This window comes from Mauremys mutica, chromosome 9, assembly GCF_020497125.1.
Source record: "Mauremys mutica isolate MM-2020 ecotype Southern chromosome 9, ASM2049712v1, whole genome shotgun sequence".
Lineage (NCBI taxonomy): Eukaryota > Metazoa > Chordata > Testudines > Geoemydidae > Mauremys > Mauremys mutica.
This window is the reverse complement of record NC_059080.1, coordinates 98614872-98637768: the sequence shown is the minus strand read 5'-3', so window position 1 is coordinate 98637768 and position 22897 is coordinate 98614872. Positions and strand designations below refer to the sequence as shown.

The 22897-nt window shown below is 43.9% G+C and overlaps 1 protein-coding gene and 1 long non-coding RNA gene across 5 annotated transcripts in view; one reads left to right on the top strand and one right to left on the bottom strand.

Annotated features, from left to right (window-relative positions):
* DIS3L2 (DIS3 like 3'-5' exoribonuclease 2) overlaps positions 1-22897 on the top strand; it is a 257856-nt gene that overhangs the window by 90050 nt on the left and 144909 nt on the right. For all 4 annotated transcript variants that reach the window (XM_045030053.1, XM_045030051.1, XM_045030050.1 and 1 more), the window contains 2 exons: positions 15928-16031; positions 17177-17424. In XM_045030053.1, coding sequence (XP_044885988.1) covers positions 15928-16031; positions 17177-17424 — 352 coding nt within the window. The remainder of the gene's footprint in view (positions 1-15927; positions 16032-17176; positions 17425-22897) is intronic.
* Positions 14251-20064, bottom strand: LOC123377310. Its single transcript, XR_006582167.1, has 3 exons — positions 19991-20064; positions 15175-15249; positions 14251-14909 (listed from the first exon to the last, which is right to left on the bottom strand). It is a non-coding gene; the product is annotated as an uncharacterized LOC123377310 (long non-coding RNA).

The following is a 22897-nucleotide window of genomic DNA, read 5'->3' as shown; positions in this document are numbered from 1 at the left end:
TGCTAATAGGTGTGTGCTCAATTTGAAGCTCTCCAACCCCCTTGGCTGCTGGAAGGAATAATTCTGTGTGTTCTGCCTTCCTACCCAGATGCTCCTGGTTGGCTCAGGTGGTCATAAGGGGTCTCCACTAATCACTTCTTCTGCAGCCTCCAGTTTTTGGGGTGTCTCCAGCGAACAGCTTTAGTTCCTACCTCTGCTGCTGCTCATAGCTTTTCCAGGCTGCAACAGAGTGATAGATTTTATCCTTGACAGTTTCACTGTCAGGATCATGGCTGGGACAAGGGCGGTGGGGCCTAATGGTGAGACCCATGGGGGTGGCCAGGCCTGGAGATTAGAACGGGAACCACACTGGAGTCAAGAATCAGGATCACAGGATTCCCAGGGGCATAGTGGAGAGCAGAGCTGAGGGTCAAAAGTAGGGAACAGAAGCCAAAAGCCGGGGCCAATAGATGAGCTGGAGATGTGGCAAGGAAGTGGAATCGGAGGTCAGAGCCAGGGATCAGAAGCTGAATGCCAGAGCTTCTGGGTGTGCTGGAGACGTGGTTGGGAAGTGGAACCAAAGGTCAGAGCCAGGGGTGTCCAGGATCGATAAGGGCAGGAACTGAAGCCGGGTATAAGGGCAGGAACTGAAGCCGGGTATAAGAGCAGGCTGGGCAGGGGCGGAAGCAGGATCAAGCGCAGTTGCAGGCTTGGAATGCGTTGAGCAGCCGGCGACCTCTGGCTGCTGCTGAGGCCTGGTCTACACGACGCGTTTAAACCGAATTTAGCAGCGTTAAACCGATTTAACCCTGTACCCGTCCACACAATGAGGCCCTTTATATCGATATAAAGGGCTCTTAAAACTGATATCTGTACTCCTCCCCGACGAGGGGAGTAGCGCTCAAATCGGTATTGCCATGTCGGATTAGGGTTAGTGTGGCCGCAAATCGACGGTATTGACCTCCGGGAGCTATCCCACAGTGCACCATTGTGACCGCTCTGGAAAGCCATCTGAACTCAGGTGCACTTGCCAGGTAGACAGGAAAAGCCCCGCGAACTTTTGAATTTCATTTCCTGTTTGGCCAGCGTGGAGAGCTCACCAGCACAGGTGACCACGCAGAGCTCATCAGCACAGGTAACAATGCAGTCTCCTGAGAATCGAAAAAGAGCTCCAGCATGGACCGCACGGGAGGTACTGGATCTGATCGCTGTATGGGGAGAGGATTCCGTGCTAACAGAACTCCGTTCCAAAAGACGAAATGAAAAAACATTTGAAAAAATTTCCAAGGCCATGATGCAGAGAGGCCACACCAGGGACTCAGTACAGTGCCGTGTGAAAGTTAAAGAGCTCAGACAAGCCTACCAGAAAACCAAAGAAGCAAACGGAAGGTCCGGGGCAGGGCCGAAAACATGCCGCTTCTATGCTGAGCTGCATGCAATTCTAGGGGGGTCCGCCACCACTACCCAACCCCTGTCTGTGGATTTCGAGGTGGGGGTGGTAATCGCAGCCATGGCTGAGGATTCTGCGGACAGGGAAGATGAGGAGGAGGAATAGGAGGACGAGCTTGCAGAGAGCACACAGCACTCCGTTCTCCCCAACAGCCAGGAGCTTTTTCTCACCCTGACGGAATTGCCCTCCCAGCCCTCCCAAGCCACTATCCCAGACAATGAAGCCATGGAAGGGACCTCTGGTGAGTGTACCTTGTAAATATAAGACATGGTTTAAAAGCAAGCGTTTTTTAATGATTAATTTGCCCTGAGGACTTGGGATGCATTCGCGGCCAGTACAGTTACTGGAAAAGTCTGTTAACATGTCTGGGGATGGAGCGGAAATCCTCCAGGGACATCTCCATGAAGCTCTCCTGGAGGTACTCCAAAAGCCTTTGCAGAAGGTTTCTGGGCAGCGCGGCTTTATTCCGTCCTCCATGGTAGGACACTTGACCACGCCATGCATGTAGCAAGTAATCTTGTATCATTGCATGACAAAGCCTAGCTGCGTATGGTCCCGGTGATTGCTGGCATTCAAGCAACATCTGTTCTTTATCTCGCTGTGTTACCTCAGGAGAGTGATATCGTTCATGGTAACCTGGCTGAAATTCAGGAATTTAAGTAAGGGAACAGAAATGGCCATTCCTACTGGGCTGTTTGCCTGTGACTTAAAATAAATCCTTCCCTGCAGGTAGCCAAGCGGCGGGGGCGCGATTGGCACTGAGCTTTTCCACGTTTGGTTAGCAGGGATCTTTCCTGCTACCAGCCACGCAGTTGTGGGGGGAGGGGGAAAGGGAGGTGTTTAGCAGTGATCTTCCATGATACCAGCCACTGGGTGGTTTCTGCTGCTGCACGTTAACAGGAAAGAAGCAGCACTCAACGGGCTTTGCTTGCTATTTGGGAAAGGAGGGCGCTGGATAGATGAAGGCTGCAGAAGACGAAAGACAATGGCTTACCATGGCCGCATGCAAGCCGAATTCTGATGCCCGGACCTGCGTCTGTGATCTGTAACACCAAAGCCACAGGCACTCAATATTAAGATGCAAAATGCGACCTTGTAGTGAAAACACATGCGATATGTAAGGTGAATAGTGTTGTTCACCGTGAAGGAGTATGACCATTGTTCTCTAAAATGTATCTTTTTACATACTTCTCTCCCTTTTTTCCCTCCCTCATGCAGCTGCAAATTTTTCAAGCCTCCCTACTCCGTCCCAAAGGCTATCTCAGATAAGGCGGCGGAAAAAAAAGACGCGAGAAGAAATGTTTTCGGAAATCATGGAAGTGACCCGCAATGAAAGAGCTCATCTGAATGAGTGGAAGGATGTGATAGCAAAGTACAGGAAAGATGCCAGTGACCGTGAGGACGGGAGGGACGAACGTGAGGACAGTAGAGACGCTCGAGATGAGAGGTGGCGGCAGGAAGATCAGCGGTGGCGGGATGCAACACTGGGGCTGCTGCGTGATCAAACTGACATGCTCCGGCGTATGGTGGAGCTTCAGGAACGGCAGCAGGATCACAGAGTGCCGCTGCAGCCCCTGTGTAACCACCCTCCCCCCTCACCATGTTCCTTAGCCTCCTCACCCGGCAGACGAGTAAGAACTCGTGGGGGGAGGCTCCGTGCACCTGCCCACTCCACCCCAGTGGACAGCCCAACCAAAAGGCTCTCATTATTATGAAATTTTTTTTAGTGGCCTTTTCCTTCACTACTATTCTCCTCCCAAACCCCACCCGGGCTACCTTGTCAGTTCTCTCCCTCTTTTTATAATTAAGTAATAAAGAATACATGATTTTTAAATGAGAGTGACTTTATTTCCTTAGAAAGCAAGCTGTGATCGAAGGGGTGGGGGTGGATGGGTGGTTTACAGGGAATGAGTCAGTCAAGGGGGGCGGGGTTTCATCAAGGAGAAAGAAACACAACAGTCAGACTGTACCCTGGCCAGTGATGAAACTGGTTTTCAAAGCTTCTCTAATGCGCACCGCTTCCTGGTGTGCTCTTCTAATTGCCCTGGTGTCTGGCTGTGCGTAATCAGCGGCCAGGTGATTTGCCTCAGCCTCCCACCCCGCCATAAAGGTCTCCCCCTTAGTCTCACAGAGATTGTGGAGCACACAGCAAGCAGCAATAACAATGGGGACACTGGTTTGGCTGAGGTCTGAGCGAGTCAGTAACATGCGCCAGCGCGCCTTTAAACGGCCAAATGCACATTCTGCACTTGCTCAGCCTGTAGTTGAACAGCTCCTGACTACTGTTCAGGCTGCCTGTGTATGGCTTCATGAGCCAGGCATCCAGGGGCAGGCTGGGTCCCCCAGGATAACGACAGGCATTTCAACATCCCCAACTGTTAATTTCTGGTCTGGGAAGTAATTCCCTTGCTGCAGCCGTTTAAACAGAGTAGTGTTCCTGAAGACGCGAGTGTCATGAACCCTTCCCGGCCATCCCACGTGGATGTTGGTGAAACATCCCTTGTGATCCACCAGTGCTTGCAGCACCATTGAAAAGTACCCCTTGCGGTTTACGTACTGGGTGCCCTGGTGCTCCAGTGCCAAGATAGGGATATGGGTTCCATCTATTGCCCCACCACAGTTAGGGAATCCCATTGCAGCAAAGCCATCCACTATGACCTGCACATTTCCCAGAGTCACTACCTTTGGTAGCAGCAGCTCAGTGATTGCTTTGGCTACTTGCATCACAGCAGCCCCCACAGTAGAATTGCCCACTCCAAATTGATTCCTGACTGACCGGTAGCTGTCTGGCGTTGCAAGCTTCCACAGGGCTTTCGCCACTCGCTTCTCCATTGTGAGGGCTGCTCTCATCTTGGTATTCTGGCACTTCAGGGCAGGGGAAAGCAAGTCACAAAGTTCCATGAAAGTGCCCTTATGCATGCGAAAGTTTTGCAGCCACTGGGAATCGTCCCACACCTGCAATACTATGCGGTCCCACCAGTCTGTGCTTGTTTCCCGGGCCCAAAATCAGCGTTCAATGGCTAGAACCTGCCCCATTACCAGCAGGATCTCCAACGCGCCGGGGCCCGCAGTTTGAGAGAATTCTGTGTCCATGTCCTCATCACTCTCGTCGCCGCGCTGCTGTAGCCGCCGCCTCCTCGCCTGGCTTTGCAGGTCCCGGTTCAGCATTGAGTGCACGAGAATGCGCGAGGGTTTTAAAACGTCCATGATTGCTGGCTTGAGCTGAGCAGGGTCCATGCTTGCTGTGCTATGGCGTCTGCACTGTTCACCCAGGAAAAAAGGCACGAAACGGTTGGCTGCTGCTGCTGCTTTCACGGAGGGAGGAGTGAGGCTGTACCCAGAAGCACCAGCGGCAATGTTTTTTGCCCCGGCAGGCACTGGGATCTGAACCCAGAATTCCAATGGGCGGGGGAGACTGCGGGAACTATGGGATAGCTATGGGATAGCTACCCACAATGCAACACTCTGGAAATCGACGCTAGCCTCGGTACATGGACGCACACCACCGAATTAATGTGCTTAGTGTGGCCGCGTGCACTCAACTTTATACAATCTGTTTTACACAACTGGTTTATGTAAAATCGGAATAATCCCGTAGTGTAGACATACCCAAAGCTCCTTGCATCAGCGGTGGACATCCTCATCAGAAGCACTTGCACCAATTTGACTGCCAGTGGAGGGCTAGCTCGGCCCCTCCACCAGTCAGGAAGTGCAGTCAGGCAGACAGCTCCTGTCAGGATCAGCTGTGACCACTGCATTGCTAGCAGACTGACCCTGCTGCAGCTGGCTCCCTGGCATTCACTGTCACTCACAGGCTTTCCATTAGAAGGGGTAAAACTGACCAGACTCGCAGGTCAGTTTTCATTCTGCTGCACCCTGGAAAAGCCATGAGCAGCTGCAGGTAAACTGGAGTTGTTTGTCTGGAGTCTCAACACAGCACTGTCTTGGTTTACCCTAGTCTCATGTTTGGAAGGTTAAGTTTCTAGCCCTTATAATGGGTTATATTTTTATAGAGCTTAGCTCTTTCCAAAGTTAATGGCACCCATCATGCAAAATCTTCCTATTAGTTTTGGACGAGTGGGTTTTTCGAGTTCCGTCAGTCGAACCTTATTTAGTCTCCAGTGTTAAGTAGTTTTAAACTTTTGATTGCATAAGTGAGGTCTGCAATAGAAATCAATGTTGTGGTGCTCGAGACAGATAACTTCTTATTCTGTTCTTCCCACATCACTCTTCATGACCCCACAATGACCTCTTATGCGAGGCAAAAAAGTACTCATGCAGCTAGGTAACTGGAATTAGATAGATTCACATATTACCATATGTTACTGAAGAGCCTAATTAATCTGTGCTTTTCCTTTGGGTCACGAGTCCTGGCTGCGCAGGCTAAAAGGCTTGATTTTCACAATGGATGGTAGGCATGGGAGGTAGCAGAATCTGGTTATCGTTAACAACAATTTTCCTAGATGAATCAGATAAAAATTTATTCAGCTAACCTAATCAAATACTGTACTTTTCATTTAGTAGCAAAATCATTTCTTCTTGGGGGGGGGGGGAAATGACACAAGCACTTTAAGAAAGATAATATACATCCCTAAAAAAGGAAATGAAACAAGCATGTTAAATATTTAATGAAACACAATTATGAAAACATTTCCTAAATTATTTCTTAATTTTATGAATCTAGTGTTCATGAGAGGTGCACATTGATAGCTCAGGAGAAAGAAGTCCTCCATTATTGGCAGTAGCACTGCGGGAGTCCTGACTCTGTTTTGGACTGATCAGCTTTAGGGGCTGTCAAAAGGTAGTGCAGTCTCAGAGCCAATTCAGGGATTTGCTGCTCTGCTAAGACTGCCAGCAGATGGCCCAGCTATGGCGGCTTTGTGATGTGGACTTCTGTCCAGAAAGAGTTAGACTGAAATCCTCTGAGCTCATCTTACACAGATCACCAAACAGCATTTCGACTGTAACAGTTTTGATCACTATGGACCTAGGCTGAAACTGATGACCTAGAGGCACCCTGGTTCTTTTATCCCTGTCCACGGAGATACCTAGACAGTCAGTCTATGGCGATACCTAGCCACACATTTTGACATTGAGTTCAGTCTTTGTCCTCAATGAAATGTTCCATGTAGAGTAATGTGAGGTTCCTAGTGAAACGCTCTGTAGGACAATCTGAAGCTAAGCTAAGCTTTCTCATCATCTTGAGCTTTGGTTTTTCTAGTGGCCGCCCCTTTGTTTCCCCCGTCCCCAAACAAAATCCATTGGTAAAGGGTTATATATTACCATCTATCCATATGTACACAGTTCCCAATGCAGTCGGGGAGAGTTTCTCTGTGAATAAAGGTCAGAGATTGCCAGTCTCTCATAAGAGGTTAGAATTCTGTCCACTTTAAAACACACAACTGTTTGACAGGTACTCAGGAAAATACTCTGGACACAGCTGGTCTAGTGAATTGGTGCGGGCTGTCTCCTCTTCCATTTCTGAGCAAGCAAAGAGCTGTCTTCGCTACACATGACCTCTGTCAGTATCCTAGAACCTTCTCAGTCAGGCTTTAGGCAGGAATATAGCACAGAGAGAGGCCTGGTGCACAACTTTCTCCTAGCCATGGACAGTGGGTAAGCAGCCATACTCATTCTGGCTGAGACTTTGAAAGCAGAGTAGGGGATTTAGTCATGACTCCCATTCATTTAAATTAAAATCCCATACTTGGCTTTGAAAATCTAAACCTTTGTCTCTCTCCACAGTATATGTCACCGCCTATCAGACCTATACTTGGAAGGAAACCTGTAGTATATACCTTTTGCCATTGCTTTTTGCTCTGCCTCTTTGTAGATATTGGGTATTGATTGATATGTCCCTGCTGTCTATAAAGTACTTGCCTCTGGATCTTCAAAAGTCTTCTTTCTAACCCTGCGAGTTTCTAACTTCACACGTTTTTGGTACTGTTGGCCATGTGGGTGTAGCACATTCAGGAATTAGCAATGAATGGTTATCGCAGGGGGAGATTGCTGAAGTGTAAACTTAAAGGAAACACCATGAAGGAAGTTGCTGGTGCTTTTAAAGTGTATACAATAGCTATTCTGAAATGCCTTGGGAATACTGTCTGGCTTGAAACTGCCCTGCTATTTAAATACACAGAGCTATCTCAGTACATTGCACGCATGGAGAAGGGGGCATGTTCACACAGTGACCATTAGTCTGATGTAGGACACTCTGTGTTGTAGCCATTATTAAAAATTTCAAAACTGCTAACTGGAAAGTCCAGTCAAAGTGAGCTAAATATGCTCCTTAATTCAGAAATAATCTTGTATTGTACAGATGGAATACAAAGCATGTGGCTAGTGCTTACTCAGATGCTTTTTCTTGTGTGTTGCTTTCCGAAGTAGGACTTTTTTGTGGCTTATTGAAAAGTAGAATAAAATCTAGTCTAGGGCAGTACCATCTGACTCGTTCAGCGTAGCGTTGGACTTTCAACCCCGTAGCGTGAGAAGTCAAGTGCTGTTCTCAGATGTGTACACATCTCCCATTCACTCTAGCAGGATCTGCACATGTATTCAGAGAAGCTGTGGCTCTAGGGGTGTGGGTCGAGTTCTGCCTTGCAGAAGGCATGTGGCCATTTAAAGTTCTTATTTTTTTGTGGTGGTAGGCCGTGTGTATGCACCTTTTAAAAATCTTCATTTGTACCCCCCAAATCAGGATCTGATGAGCAATTTGATCCTTGTGTTGCAATGTATAGCAGGGTGGATAAAAACAGATTTTTTGGGGGGGGAAATCAAGAAAATTGATTAAAAAAAAAAAGTAAATCTGATTTTTAAATTTTGGTTACATTGATTTTTTTCTTTTTAAAAATAAACCTGTTTAAAATGAAATCTGAATTGAATACAAAATCTGTTAAGGCCTGAACTTATTATCGTCTCTTAAAACATTGAAATAAAACCTAAATATGACGAATCCATGAGTCTTTCAAAAACTTTGACTTAAAGGCTGCTTTTCTATGTAAAGAAAGAATCAGGGGAAAAACATCTAACTTTGGAGGTCAAGCTTTATACAACTGGCACAACAGGTGTGTACTGTATTTAAAGGCTTGTTTTGCTTAATAAAAACAATTTTTATATATGCTGTTTTGTGTGTTTAATTAAATTCCAATTACCAGCCTAATGAAGTGTGACACAAATCATAAGCAAAAAGTTAACGATCTAGTGAATAAACAATATATCATTCACCATTTTCTAACATACTTAAAATGTACAGTTAATAAGAATCTGAAAATATTAAGAGATAATTGCTTAAATAAATGTATATAGTACACCCTTCTAGGTAGCAAAAAGATGTACCAAATCTCTATTCAGTTGTAAGTTAACATGTTTCAATGGTCATATCTACCAATGAGAATGCACCTTTCTTTAGAAAATAACTGAAGTACAAATGGAGAAGCTGATTAAAATTGATGATTGAAATTGCCTTATCCACGCTGCTGTATAGAAGTGCATGTTGTGGGTTACTTGATGTTTCCAGTATCACAGAGAAGGCCATAGGAATGCTGATTACAGAATCCAAATATCCCCCCTTTTAGTCCTCTATATTAACTATTAAATCATGCTGCTGCTCCTTTTGATTGTCCATTAAAAATGAATCATTGTTCCAGTTTTTGTTATCGAAGTGCATAATTGCCATTCTCTACATATTTGTGTAGTTTTTATGGAATTTTCCTATTTACAGTACATGTCTCTTTATATTGGTATAGACAAAGCTTTGAAAAACACTTCCTTATTGAGAGTGGTGCACCATCTTTGAGATTAAATCTACTAACAACCGATTTATTCTTGTTGAAGTCACTTTGCTGATGTTCTGGTACAGAAACATCAAGTACCTAAAGCTGCCCAATTAAACAAACACCAGAGAAGTGAAAAGTCTATTACTTCATTAGCAAACAGCAAACGTTTCCTGCTCTTGAGTCACATATACCAACCAATCCGTATCGTATAGGAGCACCTGGATCTGAAGTCCAGGTTCTGTGTTTGGAACTGGATAGATGCCAGTAGTGTCTACAATCGGGAAAGTCAAGTCCATGTGGAATGGGCTAGGTCGTTTTCTTTAAGATTTTTATAGCTGAAGTAGTAAGCATTCAGTAATTGTTTCTTCTTTCCATCCCGTGAGGGAGAATTTTTTTTTCCAGTCAGTTATTTTTGAGATTTGAAACAGATATATTTTCATTTGCAAGTGGATATTGCATCTTTAATTGCATTCCTTCTGGAAGGAATTGCAGTTTTCCATAGTGACCAGCGCGTACCTGGAGAAAGTAATTTTGGATCTGTCACCACTAATAAGAATTTTAGTCTGATGGCTGTAGAGCCGCTTTGGCCACCTGTTAGTGTCATGGTAATCTGATTGTATGAGGACATTTTGGGGGGTTGTTTTTAATAAGTGAGACCATGAATGGTTGCCAGATACATCTGACTACATATGAGAACTGTTCAAACTGATCTTTTAGAGAAGGATGCGAATGCCACAAGTGCTGAATCTAATTTGCTGGTAATACCATAACTAATTTGAGATGTGCAGTAAGTGCCTAATTGTTTAAGTAAAGCTATTACCATTTTGGTTTGTCAGATAATCGCTGAAAGGAAAACATGGGGATTATAACAGAATTAGACTGGGTTCTTGCTGCCGAAGTGTGTTTTCACTGTAAGATAAGCTTATGAAGTATTGCCCAAGCTAACATAGTAAATCTTTCTCAGAAAACATGACATTTCAGAGGATGGAAATATCGAATGGCCATTGGATAACCACTACAGTAAATGGGTCAGAATAATTCAGTTTTGGTTTGCCATAAGACAAAGAGCTTCTTCCCACCCCTGCCCCTTTGTGCAAAAGCCACCTTCTTTCAGATCTTTTCTCTCCTTTGAGAATGGCCTCTGTAGTTCCCCCGTGTGTGTGGGTGCTCACCTCTGCACCAAACTCTGGCCCCTTTAGAACAGCATTTCCCAGTAGGGCCAAATGAACACGGCCTGGTGCCAATGGAGCCGAAAGGGGCTTTTAGAACAGACCGAATGCCAGTTCACATGTCTGTGACAAAGCTGCCTACAGCAGAACTTTTGTGCCAGGTCCTCCTTGGATCCTGGCAGTTCTAGCCCTCTCGTTGCGTCTCTCCTTTCTTCAGCCACAAAGGCATCTTTTTAGTGCAGAAGCCTGAGATCTGACAGCTCACCAGGTGGATTTCAGATCTGTGACATCCACTCTGCCTCAGAGGATAATACTACTTCATCCAAAGTGGCTAGAGGTTTGCCACTTTGGCCATCTCCGTGGGGCACCTTTGTGCATGTGTCTTTGTCACTGTTGTCCTTTAGTCCATTTGGTGTGATCCTTTTGGCAGCAGCCTTCTTCTGCCTCACATTGGCCAGCTCCTGCTAGGAGGTTCACTTAGAAAAGCCTGCATCTTTTGCTCATTTTATCCAAGAGCCCCAGGGCACCATGTTCCCATCTCATCCCATCTCCTGTTTGAGAAGCATCACCCCCACTAGCAAGTATGCCTTTCAGATATAGATTCATAGATTGTAGGGCTGGAAGGGACCTCGAGAGGTCATCGAGTCCAGTCCCCTGAACTCATGACAGGACCAAATACTGTCTAGACCATCCTAGAGATGGAGATTCTGCAACCTCCCTAGGCAGTTTATTCCAGTGTTTAACCATCCTAACAGTTAGGAACTTTTTCCTAATGTCAAACCTAAACCTCCCTTCCTGCAGTTTAAGCCCATTGCTTCTTGTTCTGTCCTTAGAGGCTAAGATGAACAAGTTCTATCCCTCCTCCTTATGACACCCGTTTAAGAAAGCATTAGTGAAAACCAACCTCGGCTGTCTTTACCGTTGTGTCTTGAAAACCTACTCTGAGCAGCTGCACTGTTGCTGAAAAAGGGTACGATTTTTTGTAGTGTAGACACATGCAGTGAGGGTTGAAATGTAGAGTTGTTTTGCGAGGCAGATGGTAGAAGAAATTTGCAGTGGAGGAAAGTCCCCATGATCCCTGGAGGTCTTAGCTATTCGAAGACTACATCGAAAAGGCTCTGGTAATTAAAGGCAGAGGGGAGTGAGGATGTACCAGTTGGCCTTTCACAACACAACCCTACTATAGAATGTGACACACAAGCCCTGAGAACACAGTTCTTGGCCATTCCACACCGCTCTGCGAAGTAGTCTGAGACAAAGGGTATTTGTGCCAGGATCTGTGGTGGTATAAACCTCCCTAGAACTCAAATAAGCATGAGCCGTTGCCTTCGTAATGGGCAGAATGCCAGAGCATTGTGTGTGTTTATCCATGGGCTTCATTTGCATAATACTGGAGCGAGTTGCTGTTTGTACTTGACAGCTAAGCTGTTGACGCAAAGTATGATTTAATAGTGAGACTTGACTAAAATATGCAAATACAGCTGCGTAGGGACTGCCCAGAGTTTTACAAAGATTAGCTGTTAAATTGGCCAGTACGAAAACATTATTAACCAGACAACAGAATTGCTCATCTCCTGCTTCTGTAGCTCAGAGAAGCGGCAGATTTATTTAAAACCAAGCAAGCCCTGTATCCAAAAGAGGCCCTTGTGAATGCCACATCATGTACTATGTCTTGCAGTGTATTTTGTTAGACAACAATGTTATGTTGTAACATTTGGGAACTTGCGAAGGAAATCTGTGATATTATTATGCAACCTAAGAGTCCACCTAAAACATGGGCCATTGGAAGGCCGTGTGGATATTAAAGCATCTCCACTTGGTGGTTTGAGATTGCTTTTCGGCAGATTGTTTCACATGGGCATAAACAAATCAAACATTTGATGTGAAGTCTGGGAACTCTAGTAGGTTCAGAATCATGTATCTAACGTCTACCCAATCCTGTTCTCTCCAGACAGATCAAAACTCTCATTAACCACCTTAAACATAACGGAACATGTAAAATAACCATCAGAGGAGTGAAGTCCTGGAACAGCCTTCCATGGGGAGTAGTGGGGGCAAAAGACATATCTGGCTTCAAGACTAAGCTTGATAAGTTTATGGAGGGAAAGGTATGATGGGATGATCTAATTTAGGCAATTAATTCATCCCACCTTATAGTAGCCCCATCTAAGTTGTATTTGCCTAGTTTATTGATAAGAATATAATGCGAGACCTTATCAAATGCCTTACTAAAGTCTAGGTCTACCACATCCACCGCTTCTCCCTTATCCACAAGACTCGTTATCCTATCAAAGAAAGCTATCAGATTGGTTTGACATGATTTGTTCTTTACAAATCCATGCTGGCTATTCCCTATCACCTTACCACCTTCCAAGTGTTTGCAGATGATTTCCTACTTACTTGCTCCATTATCTTCCCTGGCACAGAAGTTAAACTAACTGGTCTGTAGTTTCCTGGGTTGTTTTTATTTCCCTTTTTATAGATGGGCACTAGATTTGCCCTTTTCCAGTCTCCTGGAATCTCTCCTGTCTCCCATGATTTTCCAAAGATAATAGCTAGAGGCTCACATACCTCCTCTATTAGCTCCTTAAGTATTCTAGGATGCATTTCATCAGGCCCTGGTGACTTGCAGGCATCTAACTTTTCTAAGTGATTTTTAACTTGTTCTTTTTTTATTTTATCTTCCAAACCTACCCCCTTCCTATTGGCATTCACTATGTTAGGCATTCCTTCAGACTTCTCGGTGAAGACTGAAACAAAGAAGTCATTGAGCATCTCTGCCATTTCCAAGTTTCCTGTTACTGTTTCTCCCTCCTCACTGAGCAGTGGGCCTACCCTGTCCTTGGTCTTCCTCTTGCTTCTAATGTATTGATTAAAAAGTCGTCTTGTTTCCCTTTATTCTTGTAGCTAGTTTGAGCTCATTTTGTGCCTTTGCCTTTCTAATCTTGCCCCTGCATTCCTGTGTTGTTTGACTATATTCATCCTTTGTAATTTGTCCTAGTTTCCATTTTTTATGAGACTCCTTTTTATTTTTTAGATCATGCAAGATCTCGTGGTTAAGCCAAGCTGGTCTTTTGCCACATTTTCTATCTTTCCTACCCAGCAGAATAGCTTGCTTTTGGGCCCTTAATAGTGTCCCTTTGAAAAACTGCCAACTCTCCTCAGTTGTTTTTCCCCTCAGTCTTGATTCCCATGGGACCTTACCTATCAGCTCTCTGAGCTTACCAAAATCCGCCTTCCTGAAATCCATTGTCTCTATTTTGCTGTACTCCCTTCTACCCTTCCTTAGAATTGTGAACTCTATGATTTCATGTTCACTTTCACCCAAGCTACCTTCCACTTTCAAATTCCTCCCTATTTGTTAAAATCAAATCTAAAACAGCTTCCACCCCCCCAGTAGCTTTTTCAACCTTCTGAAATAAAAAGTTGTCTGCAATGCAGTCCAAGAACTTACTGGATAGTCTGTGCCCTGCTGTGTTATTTTCCCAACATATATCTGGATAGTTGAAGTCCCCCATCACCACCAAATCTTGGGCTTTGGATGATTTTGTTAGTTGTTTAAAAAAAGCCTCATCCACCTCTTCCACCTGGTTAGGTGGCCTGTAGTAGACTCCTCACATGACATCACCCTTGTTTTTTACCCCTTTTAGCCTAACCCAGAGACTCTCAACACTGCTGTCTCCTATGTCCATCTCCACCTCAGTCCAAGTGTGTACATTATTAACATATAAGGCAACACCACAGTATTCTCCTATTTTAAAATCGTTTATTATCCAAGCAGTTTTTTCAAACTGTTTGTCAACATGACATCCATTGTGATTTACCCTTCACAGAATACTATTGATGGGTCAATTTAAGGTCTGATGATCTGGGAGGAAAACGGGGGTTACATTTTTAAAAAGGAGAGGGATTTATTTTTTTTACCCCTTTCCCCTTCTTCCTTTCACAAACTCTTCATAAAAATTCCTCTTTGCTCAAACTCTTCTTAAAAATTCACCATTGGGCAGAGCATAAGTCTGAAGAACTTCATCCCAAAAGGCAGTTTTTGGGGAAAAGTTATGAAAATGGGTGCATCAATATAGGGATAGCAGTTGCTGCCAAGTGACTGCTAATATACTCTTGCCTAACGGCAAAATGTTCCATGTATGGAAGTTTGCCCATCTGTGAATGTACCCTTTGGATGGCAGTGCACAGCAGTTACTTACAGAACTGTCTGTAAACATAAGGGCAGTCCTCTGTGTTCCACATTAGCTCTGAGTTCTGAGGCAGATTTCACTCACGTGGAGCTGACTGACTTCTCTGTACTCCTGGCAGCTGCAGCCTTTCCCAGTCTGAGACGGCTCACCATTCATCCATCGTGTCACCAGCAAGTTCCATTGGTGGGAGCCTTGTTGGACAGATGGGCGTCTTGTGTGGGCCTGTATCGCTGCTTTAAAAATTCTGTCCTGGAGTCTTTCTAGTCTGCATATGAGCATTTCTGCCATCCTGCGGAACACATTCTTCAATCATATATTACTTTGTATCTTTCTCTTGTTCCTTTTAAGAAAAGACCAATGACAGTTACTTTCCCTTAAACTCGCAGCCAGTGGGCTGGTCCTTTTTGGAAAACAATATTCTCCAGGACAATCCGGATCCTATGTTAAGTGAACATGTCATAAGTAGATGGGAGTTTCAACACCAGGGGAAAAATGAGGAGTTTCTCCTCCCCTCGTTATACAATAAAGGTTGTGTTTGTGTTTACCAAATTAAAGATTGCACTAGCAGTTTGTAAATACCAGACGCACTAACATGTGCCTCTTACCTGTGATGGATACTTGCATGTTGTGAAACTCAAAACTAAAATTTGGTTGGCAATTGGCTTAAAGATTCCTGGTATCTGGTGAAGAAAATTAACAGGAAAAAAAGTAGTAAGTGGCTATTGGTCATATGAAGCGAAGCGATTACTTTTCTCAAGGCTTTTTAATACCCCATGTCTGTGGCCGAAGAGCATCAGCTAGTGAGATGTGGTTTCAATTTCTTTTTAGCCCACGAAAGCTTATGCCCAAATAAATTTGTTAGTCTCTAAGGTGCCACAAGTACTCCTCGTTCTTTTAGGATAAATATGTATTTTATAACTCTGCATACGGTTTTTCAAAGGAAATTAAATATTAAATGAATGTAAGTACTTAAAGGACTATTTATATAATGTTAAGTTAATGACACCAACTAAGAAAAGCCAGGAAATTCAAGCAGTTTTTTTTTAAAGTTTAATAAATAGAATGTGTTTTCCACTATTTTGTTTATTATGGCTGGTATAGATGTACTTGTAAAATTTGGGTTTATTTTGACTTTGTTTTGCAGATGTGCACAATAAGTGAACATATATCTGTTCTTCATTGTGGCCTGGAGAAATATTACATGACATTTATTGCTGGGGTATTTTGACATTCAGTCAAATTTGTTCCCTTCAGTTAAAACTTGTACTTGAAGTTTGGATTAGAATTGACAGCAAAAGACTAAAGCAAATTGATGACGGAAGACGTACTAAAGTAACCTCTCTCTCTGTTTCATATAGTGAAGGATGCAGAGAGTGGTTGTGCACAAGGTGCGAAGCAAGATGTCTCCAAGGTGAACAATCCAAGGCTTCTTCAGGAGAAGTTTCTTCAAAGGACAGCAAAGGTAACATCTCATCGGAATAACAATCTATCTTTCATGTCAGAAGGGCTTGAACAGCATTATGCTCTGAAATAGCCCTGCCTTTGGCCTCCCTGCAATCTTCTGCTAGTGTTCATTGAATTCGATTCCGCTGTGTAGGAATAGTTTCTTCACAGTCTGATAAAAGCTTGAGTACTGTGCCATTTTTGCCAGTTACCCTGGTTTAAAATGAATTTGTTTACTATACAAAATGACTTAGCAACATTCAAAAAGGGATTGGACATTTATATGGATACCAAGAATAGTGAGAGTTCTCATAATTAATGATAACGGTTTTGGAAGGGATATTAAACTTCACGTTTAAGGTGCTTTCTAACTATTAATAGACAAGATGAGATCTATGTGAGGTCAGGTTATCCCACACCTACTGCAGGGGTGTCAGAAACATCTGGTTCTGGCTACTGGACTAGATTGTCCTCTGATCTCAGCCAGTATGGTGATTCCTACAGTCCAGATTTCACTCGGAGGTGAATCTTCAGCCCTTCTAAAAGGATTGCTCTGAATAAACCCAGACAATTAGCGATAATATTTCTGCTTGTATCCAGTGATTTATATGGGTCTACAAAAATATACCCTGGATGAATGCATTTGTGGAAAGTGACATTTAATGGGATGCAATTTATTATTATTATCTAAGCCATTTTGTATAAAGCCCTAACTCTGGAGAAGCACAGTGAAAAAATTTCTGCCAAACTCCCCGCAGTGGGCCCTTTCCTCTCCCGTAGTTAGCACTGGATCCACAGAGGCACTGGTTTTGGACTGGTGAGTATACAAGTGGAAGATTTTACAGAAGTGACTTGTGCATTGTGGCTAATGTACTGCCGCTTCTCATCTGGTTTTGTTCGATAATTTAAAAAAGTGCCTTGAAGAGCGAACGCTTGGGAGACGCACAGTTCCACCATTGCCGTGAGCAAGATGGCAAGCTTTGTTTGGCTCAGGAAATCACTTTGTAAATGGGCACTGTTTAAAAAAAAAAAAAAAGAGGGGGGGGGGTGGAATTTCCAAGATGTTCTGCTATGCCTCTGTGCTTTCCTTTCACCGTTATTCTGTTACCAGGAAATGAAAGTTTCTCTGACGGTGATAATGTAGAAATCCTGTGATTGTTCTAGGTGGTCTGTATCTTGGAGAAGAAGCATTCCAGAGCAGCTACAGGCTTCATCAAACTGCTGGTGGACAAGAGCAGTGAACTCTTCAAGAAGTGTGCCATGTTCTCACCTGTGGACCACCGAGTGCCTAGAGCCTATGTGTCTTTGGCAGACTGCCCTCCGGACTTCGTGAGCAGGCCTGAGGACTACTCCAGTACGCTCTTCATCTGTCGGATTGTGGATTGGAGGGAAGACAGCAACTTTGCAATAGGGTATGTGGCTACTAGCAGATCTGGAGAAAAAAGAGGTTTCTCTTCTGGACCCCTAATTTGACTTTAGTTGGTTATGTGCTACAAGCGCATTAGAGACACAAGACAAATATCTTGCTGCTAGTATTCTACAGAGTGCCCCCCTGCCATGTCTCAGGATAGCTGCATGCTGGTTAAACATTATGGCTCTTGGCTATATAAATTTCTGGCTTCCTCTGAGGCTGCCAGATAAATAACTAATCTCTGCAATGTGCTAGGGTCCTCACAGGGCAAGTATATAATACAGGTTATCTGTCTCAAGGAGCTTGCATGCTGAGCAGTGGAACTAACTGTAGCTAAGCAGAGAAACTGACTGGCTTAACCATGACGCTCGCTGGCTTTCCATGCTATGTGCTCCTTTTCTGCCCCGCCCTTTTCATCAGAAGATTTCAGTCTGCATCTTCATTTTATTCCTGCTTCTCGTTATCGGGAAGGATGCTCTGTTCAGCAGGGCAGGGGGAATTCTTGAGGCTCCGTTAATGTTTTCTTTCACTGGGCGATCAGTGCTTCTCTTATCTGTCCTTCTGATGTGCACTATTGTGCATCCTGATTTGGCTACTTCAGTAGTTTCCAAGATGTAAAGGGTGTTGTCAGGAAACCGAACTGAAGAAACTTTCCATGATTGTCTTGGTACATAGTGGTTTCCTCTGGGACTCCGCTATGACTTCAGTAAGAGCCCTGGGGAGCTGGTCGTGTAAAATCTTGATGATTGATTTCAACTTTAACAAAATACATTTGTTTAAACACTGAAATAGAAAGAAACCTGTGAGAGGCCCCCAAAGGGCCTGGTAGTTTTCTGGCTTTTTTCTAAATGTGGCTGCATAACCCTGCCAAATTAATGGAGAGGGACCATGGAGGGGACTGAGGTGTTATTTTTGGTTAGAATGGGTCTTTGTGGTTAGCAGGTGACAACAACTCATCATGTACTTGGCTTTGTGCACTTTCCCGATGTACCTGTTAGGCCAGAGAATAAAATTAAGAGCCTTTGATTTGTTCTCAACTCCAGCCTGGGCTCTGTTGTCTCAAGGAATATCACTTTCTCTCCCTCGTGTCTGTTTCGCTATCGGTAACATGGGGGGAGCCATCTTTCTGTAAAAAATTTTGAGATCTTTGAATGAAGATCACTTCATTAAATGGCAATATTTAAAAATCATTATTGAGAGAATAGAAGGGGACGGGAAATATGGTATTCACTTGTTTTTCCCTTTTGGCTAAAACTGGATCCATAGTGATGTTTTGACCTTAATTCTTATAAAGAAAAAGGAAAATTAGTCCATTAGATGTGACCGTCTCGTGGACTCTCTCCAGAGAGTAATGGCAGAGGTCTTGCAGAATCAAGCAAACAATAATATCGTTAGCTAAATGTGTCCGTCTTGAATTCAGTTCTTGCTCAATTAATCTATAACATTATGCTTGTGTGTGGAGGCTGGCACAGTACTGTGCTCAATGATAGAACATGAGAATTGCAATGGGTGACCAGAATTTGTTCTACCTATTGTAGACTGTGATCAAAAGATTCATGTTTTTATTTGTAAGTGCCCCCAAGTCACCTCGATTAACAATTATAGGGAGCCTTGTAAGAAGGTCTGATAAGGATGGCTAAGGGTCTATGTTAGAGGGGACCTAGACTGAAGAGGAACCAGTAGGTCTTGTCTCTACTTTTTGCACCACACCTGCCTGACGGGAAAACAGTCTTAGCCGGTCTGCAAATCTCTTTCTCCTCCCGTGGAATCTACAAGGAACTTTCTGTAGGTGTTGCCAAACTCCCATCGGTACAACACTCTCCTTTAGCTCATCCCGCATTTATCCCCAAGTGAGCTTTAAAAAAAAAATGGCCACTACACGTTGGGAAGTATAGCTGAGATATTTCTGAAATGCACCATCCTTCACGAGCACCATCAAGGTTCCCAAAATGTTCTCTCTCTTCATGGTGACTGTGTGTGTCATTGGACCCATAAAATGATGGGTGAGCTAGGGGACTTGGCAGAGGACATTGTGAGCTGCTGCTCAACACTCCAAGTTCAAATGCCACCTTGAGATTTGTTGCTACACATTGTGGGGAAAACCTGGCAGCATCCTGGAGGTGAAAGTTTGGGGAGGGGGTTCATTTTTGTGACTCTTGAGTGCCACCTGGTGGTCAAAGGTGAGAGTCTATCTCCTCTGAAGAAGGCCGCATTGTCATGCTGGAAGTGTGTAGTTTTTGTTTTGTTTGGAACAGGTGGAGGGAGAAAGGGAATAAAAGAAGGAAGGAGAGACTATGATAAAATGGATACAGATACATACAGAGATGGTGATATCCATGGGATGCACAGGGATACCCACAGCTCTGCTCTGGTACATACCTTTCCCATAGAGTAGTATTTGGAGTGATATTACTGGAGTGGAATGGCATTAAATTTTCTCAACGTCAAACAGTGGTTAAAACAAACCAGCCTGTAAGCCAACCTTTCCCTTTCCAGAGAGATGAGAGACAAGTGTCAGATACAGGTATATTCTAGGGTACTTGTGTTCTTGTGATCCAAGCCAGTACCTGTAATGTTGGTAATGAACCTTCGCCACGGTCTGTGACCTGTCACTTTCTCACTGCTGCTGTCTGTTCCTTAGAGTCTGGCCGAGTGAACTCCTATCTCCCAGCCCCAGTATGGTGCTGTGTGAGTCTATTAATAGCAAAGTAAAATGTTAAAGCAGTGGCTTCATCTACATTGGCTTTTAGACACAATGACACATGGGCCCACATGACTGTATAATTCAGGTATGCAGTGGTGTTGTCACCATGTTGGTCCCAGGATACTCTCTGTATAATTCAAGGTCTTAAATGTTCCTCTGTCCAAGTGACAATAGTTGTCATGGAATTTAAAATAAAATGTAACCTTGCAGTCTGCCCTTTCACTTCTTGTAGTTGCTTCCAAAGCCAGCGTAGTGTTTTGAGTTCCTAGACTCTTTTTTATTTCTTTCAAATCCAAATGTATTTAGATTGAAGAGAAAAGACCAGATTGCCATAGGGAGCCCAATGCTGGCAACAAGATGAAATGCAGCAGTGTTTGCCTGTTCATTCTTCCTATTCGTGCAGGATTAAGCAGACTGATGATGTCACAATTAGAGTCACAGAGCAGAGGAGGCTCAGGCCATGTCTACAGTGGCGAGCCTACAGCAGCACGGCTGTACTGATTCAGCTGCACCGCTGTGAGATGGCTCGCGTAGCCGCTGTACGCCGACGGGCAAGAGCGCTCCCTTCGACAGAATGAAACTACCGCTACGAGCGGCAGTAGCTATGTGAGTGGGAGAAGCTCTCCCGCCGACATAGCGCTGTGCACATTACCACTAATGTCGCTCAGAGGGGTGGTTTTTTTCACTCCCCTGAGCAACATACGTTTTCCCGATATAAGTGGTAATGTAGACATGGCCCCAGGTAGAGGAACTTTCCAACCATGGGAGAAGTTTGATAAACTAAGGCTATGACCAGGTTCCAAAATGTCTCCAATAACAGCAAAACCCAAGATGTGGCCATGTGTTATGGCAATCGAGTATTGTAGTCCATAGATCCATGCAATAGTCTGAACAGTCTCCCCAGAGTCATCTGAAGTGGACAAACCAAAGCTTTTGAAATAGTCTGTCCTGTACTGGCCAAGTCCTTTAGTTTTGGTCCTGTGATTCAGGAGAGTAATAGAGAAAGATCTGTGCACACAGACCATCATTTCAACCCTTCATCCCTTTCCTCAGTTTAGGCTGAGAGGCCAGAGAGATGCCAGTCTGTGGTAGGACAGGTGGGATGCTAGAGCAAGTGTGATGCCTTGACTTTGTCAGGATGAATAAGTAGAAAATGGAGAGTTTTGATTTGAGTTTTTGTTAGTAACCAACTGGTTAAGGAAGAAAAGTTACATATGGATGGCAGGGGACGTTATTTGAGCCAATATTGCCAAGCTCATTAAACCAAAGCACCTTCTAAGGGTTGTGTGGAATACTACTCAACAATACAAGATTGACTACAAGTGATCACTAAAAAATCATACCTTGAATCACCTTTCGTTCATGACACAATTCAGTGTTCAGTGACTGAGCCCTGCAGCATGTAGTCAAAACGTTTTGCACTTTGTATGATCTTCTCAGACTTTCAAGCAAGGGAGGTCTATATTTTTGAAAGGCGATATCCAAAGACCTTCTAGATGCTGCTGGAAGTGGTGCTTATGATTTGTTTGGGGGCCCCCTTTATGTTGTGGCCAAGTGCGAGGGGTGCTGGCCAGTAACTCCTAAGATGAATAATTACAATCTTCCTGCCTAAATTTCTACTGTAGTTTCAGCCAAGTATGTCATTCTCCCATTCTCTTTCCTAACTGTTGTGAAGTTCCTTGCAGCACACCGTTAAATTGTTGCTGCATTTCAGAAATGCAAACAACAATCTCTTGAGTGTATTTGTATATCAGTTTGTAAAGCCCTTTATTTTACCTGAAAGGATCCCAGGACGTAAGATTGTTATGAATGAGATTCTCTTCTAGATCGGGATTAAATATGGTTCTTAAAGGCAAGTGGAAGTGATTCACCATCATTTGCGCCTTTTCAAATCTGACGGAGACTGCTTGTAAACACGGATGTTTTGGAGAAATACTTTTTGGACGTGCTGACATTTTGCTGCCCTCTCCCCAAAACGGTCAAATGCAACAGATTCCCTTTCACTGTTTTCCATGACAGGATATTACCCCTGTCCCTAACGTCAATGGAAGGGTATTAGAGAGCTCTCTGGAGAGCTATAATGCCCAGCCATTGATGACACAGAAAGGAAATGTTAAGTCATTAACAGTTTAAAAATGTTGACTTTGACATTTTTTGAAATGTCTGGAGGTCCAGCATTGCTGCGAGTACCAAAGAGTTGGGCAGTAAATGTTTGGCTGAAGCTAACTCATGTGACTGCTGTCATTTATAAGCCTCTTGAGCTATTCTTGCTGTTCCTGAAGGCAATCCAGCCCCTGGAGTGAATTACAGTGTGGTTTTCGCTCCAGGGCTTTCTATTATCCTGTATGTGTTAACCTTGATCTGTTGGATTTTGCTCTGATGCAAGTCATCCTGTCTGTGTGACTGCAATATGGCCCCAATTAAAATCAGCTGTGAACTTTTTATTTCAGGGTCCTTGAGAAATGTTGCCTGGAAGATAGTAAATCACATGTCAGTTACTGTTAAGGATATGAGTCCTGCATCAAACCCCTAAGTATTCAAAATTCCATTTGATTCTTAGGGATCATAATCTAATTTCAGTAAACTACGCAAGAGGACATGGGCTACAGAACCTGAGCAGGAAGGCATGACATGAAAAACATACCAAAGTAGACACTAGAGGCCTGATTTTTCCACAAGTGCTGAATCCTTGCAGCTTCCACTAGAATCAATGGGAGCAGCAGGTGTTCAGCTCCTTTGAAAATTAAGTACTGAGCCATGATGGCATTGG